The sequence below is a fragment of the Spodoptera frugiperda genome, chromosome 15 (genome assembly GCF_023101765.2).
Source record: "Spodoptera frugiperda isolate SF20-4 chromosome 15, AGI-APGP_CSIRO_Sfru_2.0, whole genome shotgun sequence".
Taxonomy (NCBI): Eukaryota; Metazoa; Arthropoda; class Insecta; order Lepidoptera; family Noctuidae; genus Spodoptera; species Spodoptera frugiperda.
Window position 1 is genome coordinate 14,721,674 of NC_064226.1, and position 12,947 is coordinate 14,734,620.

The 12,947-nt window shown below is 35.0% G+C and overlaps 1 protein-coding gene across 1 annotated transcript; it reads right to left on the reverse strand.

The window, feature by feature from the left end:
• Positions 1–8,859: 8,859 nt before the first annotated feature.
• On the reverse strand, positions 8,860–12,077 carry LOC118270121 (uncharacterized). The gene is made up of 2 exons (XM_035585581.2): positions 11,864–12,077; positions 8,860–9,360 (listed from the first exon to the last, which is right to left on the reverse strand). The coding sequence occupies exons 1-2, from the start codon at positions 11,967–11,969 to the stop codon at positions 9,083–9,085; spliced, it is 384 nt and encodes a 127-aa protein (XP_035441474.2). The 5' UTR covers positions 11,970–12,077; the 3' UTR covers positions 8,860–9,082.
• Between the last annotated feature and the right edge of the window lie 870 nt (positions 12,078–12,947).

The following is a 12,947-nucleotide window of genomic DNA, read 5'->3' on the forward strand; positions in this document are numbered from 1 at the left end:
TTTTTTTTCGTTTTATCTCATTGATGAACTACATAATTTAACGCCTTGTTGAGATAAACCTTAAGTTTGATATCGGAAATCATCCAATGTCTTCTCCCGCCTTGGGTGAGGCGAGAGGTAGTGTCAGACTCTTACTCGCCAAAAGCCACCCCGTTCCTTCTCCTGCTTTGAGCTCCGGAAATATCAAAAATACTTAACGAACAATACCGTATGTCCTGTCCGTGACACCATAAGATTATTATGTTTAGTCTAACTCCTTCTTAATGGTCGTACATAGCATTTCCTAGTATCAATTTAAATTCGTAATTCTTTGTGTATTTTTAGTTTTCATGAATTTCTTTTCATACCCAAACTCCGAGTACAATAGTGAGCAGTGTCGTCGTGCACGCACACACAACGTTGCCTGTCGTTACGAATTCAACACGATCCTCAACACTTGTGCTGAACTCTGAATAAGTTACACAAAGCACACGTACACTGTACATTCATAAATTACATTCGTTGTACTTTCTACACAAGTATGTGTGTAATATTGCATTTCACACACCTTTGTACTTGCAATGTAAACAGATGTAAAGTTTGATTTTAATAAGGAAAACTAACTGTGTAGTACACAGATAGTTTTCCTCATTCTTTTTTTTTTTTTTTTTTTAAATAACGTTGCCCCACATTAGGATTTTCTCCTGTGTCGTGGGTGCGTTTACAAACATACAATTTCACATACACATGACACCCAGACCCGAAACAACAATCTGTGGATCACACAAAGAGTTGTTCCGTGCGGGAATCGAACCCGCGACACGTTGCACGGCAGCCAGTTGCCCGGCCACCGCGCCAACCGTGCAGTTAAAACACAACTACACAGTGTGTAGTTAGATGTTAAAATGTAAAAGTTTAAGTATCAATTCCCAAACAGTAGGTACATTTCCATTGTAAGCACAAGTGATCTAGTCTTGTCATCTAATGAGATGTTATAAATTAAAAAAAGGAACCGCCTTCAAATGCGAAGTAGTGCGTACCTACATTTTTAAGTCGGGTATGCCTAAAACCTTCTTCTTAATGTAAAAAATACTGCACCGAAAATCGCTTCAAAATTGATTCAGCTAAACCGAGATAATCGCGTATAAACATACATACAGGTCAAACTGAAAACCTCCTTTTTTTTTATATCGGTTAATGAGTCACAATCACAATCCGCCAATAAAATCCGGCAAAATATGTTTAGACATAACACTTAAAAAACTGTTGAAATCTGAAGATATTGCTTACTACCATAGCTTTCTACCTTCATCCTTAACAAAAGAGAATAAATTCAATATTAAACTTCGCTTAAGAGTAAAACTATCCGGTACGTCGAACGTGCAAAAAGTAGTATGTAACTGCATAGTGCGGTGGCAGGCGTGCAAAGGCACGGCGCTGGAACGGCACCGGCACGGGCCGGATTCCTGCCGTAATGAGCAGTGCATTCCGTGGCGCGAGCTGAAACATAAAACCCTATAAACGCTGCCTAGGCTACTGTGACTATACCTTCACTGATACTGGGGAGAATATCCTGTGTTATTTTTATTGTGAACGACAATGTATTTTATGGGGCTACTATCTGAGTTTATATTATAGTGAAATAATTCAGGTAGACCCATGGAAAAATATTAATTACTAGCTTCTGCCATCGGCTTCGCTCACATTCATGTGGGATAAAATGTGGCCTAAGTTTAATTCCATACCATAATTTACCCTGTTCTAAATTAACACCTATAACTTTCTAAAGAGCAGACTTTACATAGGTTTAAACTTTTCTTCCACATAACTTTAGCAAGCCACGAGTAAAATATTCCACTCAAATAATCAAATTGGGTTAACTAATTACATGGTAAAGTAGATAATTTCTAAGTACAGTGGTGGACAGATCCGGCTGATCATTTTAAAATTTTATTGCTTGAACCCATCAAAGACATTAAACCATAAATGACTCGTCTAATAAAAAAGCGACAACTTTGCGGCTTAGTGACGCAATACGTGTAATCCCTTACTCAATGGTGTGTTAGATGCTGTTCAAGAATCCAAGGTCATAGGGCTGGGCTAAAAAGTGGATCTCATCTGGTGCAGGCAAACATAAACTTAGTAGTGATCAGACGCATGCGACCACCATTGTACATACCTATGCATAGTATAAAGATTAAGAAAACATTATACATTATTATAACCTTTAATCCAGATTTAAGATTTCTATAATTATAGTCTTAATGAAATAATAAGCAGAGATAAATTTAGCAACAATCTGTTATCTTAATTGAACAAAGAGCTGAGTATAATTGCGTAGAGCCCTGTAATTAATATTAATGATACCTACTAAGTAATTAATTAATACAAGTCAGGCTTTGTACCTGATTCTAGATCTAATTTCCATTGTGTTATAACTTCATTTTCTATACTCCCTCAGGTATATGATACCGTGAGGGAATAGTAATCAGTTGTACAATCTAATATGTTTTCATTATTAATTCGAGGTATGACGTCAGAGACTTTCTTTAATTCTTAAAGGTAAAGCTATTTTTGGATTTTACCTGAAAAACCATTGAGTGTAAAACCGGTTTCAAACAGATTTTTAAATACAATTTCTCTTCTCTACCCTTATTTTAGTTAAAGTTACACATTAATTAAAGTCAAAGTAAAAAAATATTTATTTCAAATAGCTTTTGAACGTCAAAGCAAATATTAAAATAGTCTGTCTATCGGCCGGTCCTCTAGTCAAGCTATTTACTCGTTCCAAACCATAGATACCTACGGATAAGAAAGCTCAAGAAACTCCATAGTTTACTCTTTTTCAATCATGTTTACAATACAATTCTTGTTTGAATGGTTTCATTCAATAAATTCATTCGTTCATAATTAAAAGTAATCTAATAAAGACACTGTAAAACACCATAACACGCTAACTAAAAACTACACAATTTAAATTTAGTTACAGCTCCCTAAAGGGCTACCAAAAAGCGACATTAACCACAGACAAAGCCAGCGAGAGCATCTATAGCATAATGACATAATATACAACTTCGTTCGTGAAAGTGTTGCTTCGTTAAAACAGTTGCCAGTCTCCTGGGATTAGTCTCAAAGAGACCACTGCGCTTCCTCACTGGAGATAAGCTTGTTTAAAGTTTTGTTTTAAACTCATTGCACTTGTTAAGTATGTATAAAGTATTATTTGTTATTTTAAATAATAAGTCAGTAAACGACCATACGGATCACCGGTGAGCAATGAACGCCACCCATGGACACCCGAAACACTAGAGACGTTACAAGTGTGTTGCCGACCTTTTAGGGGTTAGGAATTTATGGGTTGTTTGGGAATCGGGGATTGGGAAAAGGGCTAATTGGTTATTAATTTGAATGCGTGATAAATTAACAAAACAAACCTCGATATTGGTTATATTTACGACAATTTCTGAATGTGTTTCTTTTTATCAAAAACAAGAAAGAAGAAAAACAAGAAGAATAATATGAAAATGAATATTTCCTATATTAGAATAGCTTCTATAGATAAATACAGTCTTCCATAGTTGGTGCCATACACACCCTAGCAGTAAGCGGTTGATAACTCAGCGTGTCTTGACAAAAATTGGTTTCACTAGACGTCGGGCGACGCGCGACGCGCGCTACCTTACCGACCGCATACTCCACCAAGTTTAAAATAAAAATATTCACGCCGGCTCTCTATATTGAGATACAGAGTTGCTATAGTTTAGGTTTCTATAACTTGTGGGTGAGTAAGAATAATGTTATGGTAGTTGATTATATTCCTAAGAGTGAGTAGATATTTGCCTTCTTACTGCTACACTCAGATATATTAAATGATTTCTTAAACTATTCCTTAGTTACGATTTTGTTCTGAAAACAATTGCTAAGGACTGCGTTAAGTAACCATTAAATAAATGACTCTGAGTGCGGCGGTTAAATTCTTAAGAAACAACATAATGTAATAATTAATTAATTACATGTATTAATAAATAAACTTTTGAACTTTTTTTCTTGGAATCACCTCTAACTGGTAGACTGGTGTCTATCACTTGGTGGGCTTAACTAAACGCTATTGGCAACAAACACCCATTAAAAAACTAATATCTTCAGGGAAAAGCCATAATGAAATTGTGTTTAGTTAAGCCTCTTCAACCCCATTAAAAATCCAATACCCACCTTAATCTCATCAAATTACAAACCCGAACACTTAACCAAGCATCCTCAATTCCTATTAGAGTAATAAACTCAATGAAAATAAACAATGTAAACAAAAGTCATCGTTAATATCACAATAATTGGCAAGTCATCGTTACTGGTACAATAACTTGGCATAACGCGGCTACAAAAGATTGAAGCAATCATCGTTAAATTAAGTCAAGGAGCAGACAGGTGCAGAGGCGATACATTGTTCATACAAGCATGCAGTGTTGCTTTGTTGCCTTATTGTTTCACTACACAGTACAGAATGTTGCTTAAACTCATGTGTCATTTAAACCACTTAGTTTTATGTCCCTTTGTGTGGTGTGAGGAACAGTTTCACGTAAGACTAATATGTGTTTACGTGAGGGATTCAGAGTGGATTAAACGACTGCGTATTTTTTTTTAAACACGTTGCCATCGTTAGGATTTTCTCCTGTGTCGTGGTTGTGTTTACAAACATACAAGTTCACATGCACATGACACCCCGACCCAAAACAATAATTTGTGGATCACACAAAGACTTGCTCCATGCGGGAATCAAACCTGATACACGTTACGCGGCAACCGGTTGTCCAGTCATCGCGCCAGCAGCACAGTCTTAATAATCACACACAAATATAATCTATGTACGCTAAACTGTATCAAAAGTAAGTGCTTTGACATGACAAACTCAAAGCTCTCCAACATACTCAAATCATTACATAACATTTACCTAGTACTTATTCAAAGTATTCTACCTATCCTCCTATCTGTAAGTTCAAACTTTGTCCGTGTTGTTTTATGTTGAACGTAAAACGCTTATAATCGCGCCCAGCGGCATCACATTTATAGCAAATTCGTTAACCCCTTCTTTATGGTCCGCCAAACGACTGTTTTTATTATGTTGTACGTTTATACCCGCGGGTGGCGAAATTTTAGCTTAATTTTAACAGTTTACAGTAAGAAATGTGACCTCTGTTTAATGGTTTTGACCCTTATAGTGGTGATATGTGATTCTAGGGAACGCTCGTGTGTGGGAATGCAGAAGCGAGATTTCGGTAAAGTGGCCCCTGGGATGCAGTGGTGCGGCCCTGGAATGGGCCCCTGACAACTCGGTCACGTGCGCCGTGCACCGTGACACGAGGAAATGGCGTTGTTTCCTCCCCGGGACGTGTCGACGGTAAGTAAGAAATGCACCAGTGTGTCCCACAGGACCCGCTTCGATTGGCTATTCGACCTGACTTTTGAATTGAGTTCCATTTGCTTGTTATCGTATTATGAAGATCTAACGCAGTAGTTCACGGATCTATTGTCATCAATGTTCACTAGTGTAGTATTACTATAGAAATTATGTGTAATACTCATCTGGAAAAGGAAAACAAGCACGATTTATTCAATATTAACACCCAATTATAATAGTAATAATACGTAATGAAACGTACACAGCGCCGCTGATCCCCAGCAATCCGTCGCCATGACACGACACCGGAAATCGAAACCACAACCACGAGCACTCATTAAAAATTGAAAACTTTCAACTGTTATCAGTTATTGCGATCCCGGAACTACTGAAATATAAATCTCGCTTTACAATTTCCGCCAGAAATATACGTAGCTTGAATTTTTATGGAAATTATTTACCGAATAAATATGTAAGGCTTATCGGATTGTCGACACGATTCAGACAAATATGAAATAGGCTTTTAACGGATTGCTGAACTACCGCAGTTTGTTTTAAAGTTCAAATATGACTTTATGTGCTGCGGCAATCGTTGATCATCATGAGCAGAAAATTTCCGATTTGCATATACACTGCACAGGGATGTAATAAGGCTGGACATGGGTGCATTGGTGTTTTTTATAATGTAAGGAATATACACAGAATATAATGAAGGTATTCATAGTTATACCTAGATTATGTAAGTGATAATTTATTAATATTCTATGATTTTAGGTTACAGAAGTATAATAATATACTTTGTAAGTTTAAAGAAGTATTTATACTTCTGTAACTATCTTTTTATAAAATTTCAGTGAACCTAAAGAAGCCTTTGCCAAAATGGTTTCAATATCAGTTTTGTGTCAATATCTATGTTAAATATTTATCTACATGGGATGTACGAACCGACGTCACCTAATGTTATAATATTTTATTAATGTAGATTTATATTTTTTTATTACATGGAAATAAGGACACGTGCCGTAGTTTCACTAAGTTTTATTTTACAGAACTGGTATTTTTATAACATACGTTATTGTGTTCTTACCAAGCCTTCCTCTTCTTAAAATAAATACAATATATCAGAAAAAACAAGATTCCAAACCTGGTGATATCTTTGTGACTTTTCCTTGAACAATACTGACATGACGTAAGTAAGGGTGTAGTCAAAACTTATACGTAAAGGAATAATGCTATTTGCATTATCTAAAATCTCCGTTTCGCATTTATTTTTATACTACTTTACATTCTCTGTAATAACAAGAGACCTTTGCCTAACAAATTAAAATTTAACAGGATACTAACATTTGTGTCACTGTACCGTCACGCCTTTTATCCCCCGAAGGTTTAGGCAGAGGTGCACATCACGAAACGTTATGCCGCTATGCAATGTACACCCAGTTTACTATTTGTGTTATAAGTCACATGTAATAGGGGGTGAGCCTAATTCCATATACTGCGGCACAATACCAGACCCCGTGCTACTACTGAGAACTTTACAAAAAACCGAAAAACCTAGTAATATTTGCCCGACCGGAGAATCGAACCCGAGACCTCTTGTCCGGCAGTCGCTCTTGCGACCACTCGACCATCAAGGCAGTCAATCATACTAACATTAAACTATACTCTTATGCACCCTTATAGATAGCCCTGAGTTCGACCCTGTCCATGCACCCAAAAACTCATCCCATAACAAATGTACAGCCCTAAATTACAAATTATCACGTAGAGGCGGTACAGTCGGCCGAATAAATTAAAACCCGCTGTTATTTCAGATTTACGATCGTGACAAATCAATTTCCAAACTGCACTGTACAAATACAAAATATACTGTGTGACAGAGACAACAAACTGTACGTGATACCAACGTTTTATTGTGATGGCCACCCCTAACGTATACATACGTCATCGTAAAAAATATCACTGAAAAACGTTTTTACAGTTCCATATTTTAGTTTCTAGTTTGTTCTGAATATTTTTCTTGTCTGTTCGTTTTTTATGCAGTTCGTTTTTTTAAACGTTCGGTAGCAAAATCTCTCTTCTGATAACGCATTCGTTGTGTGTCTACACTTATTGTTGTAAGTTTACTTTACTACTTAGGTATTTCATGATACTCACTTCATATCACTTCGATTTAGACTTACTCGTAGATCAATTTAACAGTTTAAAGATCTAAAGAAGTGTAATTATGACTAATCACTTTTGCTTATAGCACGGAGCTTGCAACAGAGTCTACAATCTGAATACAACATTAAAATTCACAACTTCGTCGACTGTATTAATATTTTCGCAAAATTTCCACACAGAAATGTTCTGAAACAGTTAGTTTTTGCTTTTAACAGTCCAATAAACTCGCTGAAATGGTGTACAGTGTCTAATGACAATCTTAAGAGCCTCGAGCGCGTTACTAAAGATTATTAAACTGGATACGGGCGGTTACAACCGGAGCGAACCGATTTTATCCGGTTTATGACTGGGTGGTACTGGAAAATTGTTATTTTCATTTAGTTTATGATGTGTAGCTGTAATTAGAGATACTGAATGATATTTTGAGATAGTTAATTAGGGACAATTGTGGTAGTTAGCTTATTACAGTGTAGATTTTTGTACATTTGATAAAAAAATCTAGAAAATGGTGACATATTTTACTTGGTGTTTTTACTGAGTACCTATTTTTCCCCTATAACTAAAATGCACTTAACTGCAATGAGACTAACTACCGTATGCAAAAACATTTAATGATTACTTAAACTATTCCTTAGTAACGATTTTGTTCCGAAATCAATTCAGAGAGACTGGGTTAAGTAACCATTAAATGACTCTGAGTACGGCAGCTATAACATAAGAAAAGATAAGAACAAAATCCACACACCTCTACCTATCCCTTGGAGAAACAAGAATCTTCCATTTCACATTTACAGAAACAGCTACTGTATATTTTACTTGAAGAAATTCACGAAGCACGTACTATCGCAGTACCTATTGTTCTGCTCACCTACAAAGTCGCTAGGGACAATAATATAACTGTGTATTCCAATTGTAACTTGAAATCATACTCGATTCTCTCAGCTCTCTTGTTGTGGGGTTGTGTACTTATAACATATATGTGATATAATATGTATGTATGTCGGTTTGTATGTATGTATAGTGTGCTTTTCCCTAAAGTGAAGAAAATTATATGTGTATAGAACATGGATTATTGTGTTTTTTTTTTCAATGTACTTTTAAAATATTCAGTTCCTTGGTGTAGTGGTCCAGTGAAACCTATAAATCAGTAAATTCAGCATCACTCAATATGCTCACTCATTTCATTAGAGAATATTTATTTCAATGAGAATATAAATTTGAAAAGTGGTTCTTTTTTATAAATGGTAAAAGATTTAATCAGTGTTGTAAGTTCATATGTATAATACCAATAGTACTTTGGTAAGAAAATGAAAAAAAAGCAATAAATTAAATAATTTAATTAATTATCTACTTACAATACACAATCAACAATTCATTCAAACAGTCACACGATATCTCCATAATAATTAAAAACTATAAATAAATTAATTCGTATTTACAAACATTCTTTCTCAATATTCATCTAGTGATTTCATTATCCTCTGTTTTGAAAGTAGATTTACTTTTTATCAAAAAAAGCTTTTTTAACATAAATTTCAAAAACTAATAAGGATTCACTTTTCGACTAGGGCTAGAATAAGGATTGTATGGCTTCTGACTTCCCCGTCTATAAGGTCCTGGGGGCCCATACTCTGTGTAATGTGGGGTCTCTATATACTCCGTGTGGTGGTCGTGATGACCATGGTACGTTGGTTTCTCCTTGATGTAGCTGAGGAACCAGCCGAAGAGGTAACCAGCTTTGTGGAGGAGTAACCAGAACGCGAAGGCATATATCAGCTTGAGGATAAAGACTTTCTTGATCACCAGGTCCACGAAGTATACTGGAAATAATAGAATAGATTAGATTAGTTTGAGGATTTATTTTAAGGATAAATGAACGAAACGTCACGATATGATAATGATACTAATATTCTTTGTTAAGAAACACATATTCTACTATGCAAACGTCACGCCCGTTCCCAGATCATAATTTATGGATCACATAGATATTAATTCAGATGGCTGCACGGTTGTGTGCCTGGGCAACCGGCTGCTTCGCAGCGTTTAGTAGGTTCGTTTCCTACACGTAACAACTCTTTGTGTGAACCCCAAATTGTTGTTTCGAATCTGGGTGTCTATGTGTACATGAACTTGTATCTTTGTAAAGGCAATTGTGGGGCAACGTTATGTAAAAAATAAAACATATTTTGTTCTGTAGGACATACCTAACTAAAGACTTAAAGAACAAACACAACAAAGAACATTTCAATCAACCTCTTTAATTAAATTATCCACCAAACCCTGAACAACTTAACGACTTATTCTCAATCACATGAACGTCTCTAACAGAAACAGAACAAAAACCGCCAATCACTCGTAGAACAAATTGAAAAAGATTCTCTAGTGGTTTTATTCATAGTACAGTGAGCATGAAACAGTCTTTGGACATAACAATAAACAGAGATTAGGAAAGTAATTGCTTCGGCCGTCCATGCGAGGAACAATTCGATAAACCAATCTTATTTATGATATTAATATTAACGAGATGTCTTACTACCCTTGTTTATACTTCGGCTTATCTCTTTGTCTCTATCCTTTCCATAATTATTATAAGACCTTTTTTTACTGTGATAGGTTATACTCATGAAGCTGATATAAAGACCAGATGTCATAACAGGATTTCCCTTTAATATAATGCAATGCGTGATAGTCTACAGGGTGCGCGGGATGTTACACACCACGTTCCTCTCTATTTTCCGTTGCCAATTGTTCACATTTTAATGTGCCACTTACTGAGCGCTTGTAACCAATCTACACCTTTTTACGTATAATATCATTGGGTAGGACCTATGTTTTGTGTCACAGTGCACATCCACATTATGGCATCTCCCCTTTGTACTTACTTTATGGCTATACCTAAGCAATGTTAGAAAAAAGAAGAAAAGCATAGCTTAGATAAAATATGTATGCACTTATTCCTATTCAAATTGTTATTTTCTATTCATATATTATTTTGTATGCAAGGAATATATTTTGTTTGTTTTTGGTCTGGTGAACTTGGATAGTATTAAGTTCTTGTTATTTATTATAACTTAAATAATAAACAAGACTCGTGATATACCTATTCCGTTTTATATACTTAGATAGAACTACAAGATGGGAGTCTAGTACTATCCTTATCCATTCTAGATTACATTATATTCATACATATGTACCCTTAATACGAGTTTGCTTGACGTTTTGGTTGGTTTATTTTAACCCGACCAATCAGAGCGCCAAACGCGCTCTCGTTTCATATACTTTAAACGTAAAGTAAATTCATACTAAGGGTACCGACCATATAAGCTCGCCCAGATTTTTCCCAAAATCTCTCTCACAATATCATAAAAACTAAAACGTCTATAAACTATCGTCCTTCATCTGTCCTACATTAAAAACGCTATAAAACTAACACATTTCACGAATCAATCAGAAAGTTAAAACAATAAAATAGTGGATGTTATTGAAAGGGTGACAAATAGCGTCGCGCAATAGTTATGAGCCAACTGACTCGATAAAGTGGTATTCGATAATCGCTTTCCGATGGCTGTGCACATTTGAATTTATTGAAAACCGTCCATTTACCCTTTAGTACGTGAAATATCTTCATTATTCACAATGCATTTATTTGAGTGATGTTTTAATATACAAAGTGATGTAGTTAACTGTAAATTGGAAATTGTATTTGATTGCTTTCGGACGATTTATATCTTTTGGAGTTCCTTGCGCAAAGGTTTATAAATTATAACGCGTAGTCTAGGGACAGGGTAGATCTACCCTGTCATTTTTTAAAACAACTATGATGGTAAGAAATTACTGGGTAAATCTATTACCGTCGTACACAGATTAATTTAATGGTTACTTAAACCAGTCCTTAGCAATTGGTTAGAAGAAAATCGTATACATTAATTCTAAATAGTTTAAGTAAACATTAAATGACTCTGAGTGTGCCGGTTAGTCTTCAACATTGTAGTATGAAAACTAAGAAAAAATAACTAACTACAGAACCAGTGCTCGTAAAATTCGCATCAGTTTTTGTTTTTGACTTTACTATTTCATATTACCTTTTACTATTGAGACTTATTTTTTAGTGCTACGTTTATAACTTAAATAATATTGTGTTAATGTATTTTTTATTGCTGTTAAAACTAAATTGATTTCATTGCAGACCTCTGTGCAATAAATAGTAATTTAAATTCGATTCTAAATTCATCATTACGAGATGAAACAATTTTCATATTACTATTTTTAACGGTTCAACTACTTATTAATTTATTAAAACTATATGTAGACTAAAATACTTACTAAATAATCCAATCTTTTTCTTCTTCCCTCTCTCCTCGACAGCATCCTCAGACCCTTCACAGAACACCACATATAAAAACACTAGCAACACCGTCAAGAAACGCATTTTAAATGGCAACACTTAAAATGTCAAAAATATAGTTTTATTTTTAAAAATATTCTATTGCCTGTAGGTACTGTATCCAGCCTGTATCGACCATGTTATGCTCAAAGAACTTGCTTACAGTAATTTTTAGACTCTCAAACAGCGAACAAAGTGCTAATTGGAGGAAAGTCATGCCCACATATTATGTATGTTTAGTTACCACTTTCTAGGAAACTGCTAAACAGTTTATATTATAGTTATGTTATGCTACACTTGACAGTATTGGAAATAATTTTCACATTTTTATTGGTCTTATGTAAGATGTTTCATGATGTTTCGTGACTGGGCACATTTTTGGTGGAAAACGTAATAAAAGAAAGTTGTAGTAAGATTGTGTAATCAGAATGGAATTCTCTAAAATGTGTAAATAGTTTTTCATTCAAATTAAATCTATTATTTACATTGTTACTCAATTTCCTTGGACAATGATTCTGAATATATTTTTTACTTATTCATTTATTGCACAATGTACATACATAACGGCATTATAGTAGATTAGTACAGTACATGACCCTGTTAGGTCGTAGCAATTTATCTAGGAACTATTGAGATACCTACCTACTTAACCCTACCTCACCAGTGAAAAGTTTACGGATCTGCACCCGTTAGGTAGTCCACCTAGCGGGTTCACCGGGGCTCCAGCTCAAACAGCAGGAGTAGAAACGGAGTGCCCAAAGCCAGAGATATCATTGGGCGATTTACTTTACTTACGAGTAAGTAGATTACTTACTTATGTCTAAGCATTATTCTTGAACATAAGTAATACTACTCCATTGAGAATTACATACATACAGCTTATTAACAAAGAGAAACATTTTTATCTTCCTCTCATAAAGATCCCACGAGATTCTATTATTACAAGTTACTAGCATTAGGTACTCACTTGTTTTCTTAATAGTACTTATTATTTATGGGATAATTGAATTGTATTAAGGGTCA

What these genes read in the sequence shown, in the direction of transcription:
- LOC118270121 (XM_035585581.2), bottom strand. Translation starts at nt 11,969, where the DNA reads ATGCGTTTCTTGACGGTGTTGCTAGTGTTTTTATATGTGGTGTTCTGT. An exon ending in GAAAAAGATTGGATTATTTA is followed by an intron (nt 9,361 to 11,863) that starts GTAAGTATTTTA and finishes TATTATTTCCAG; the next exon opens with TATACTTCGTGGACCTGGTG.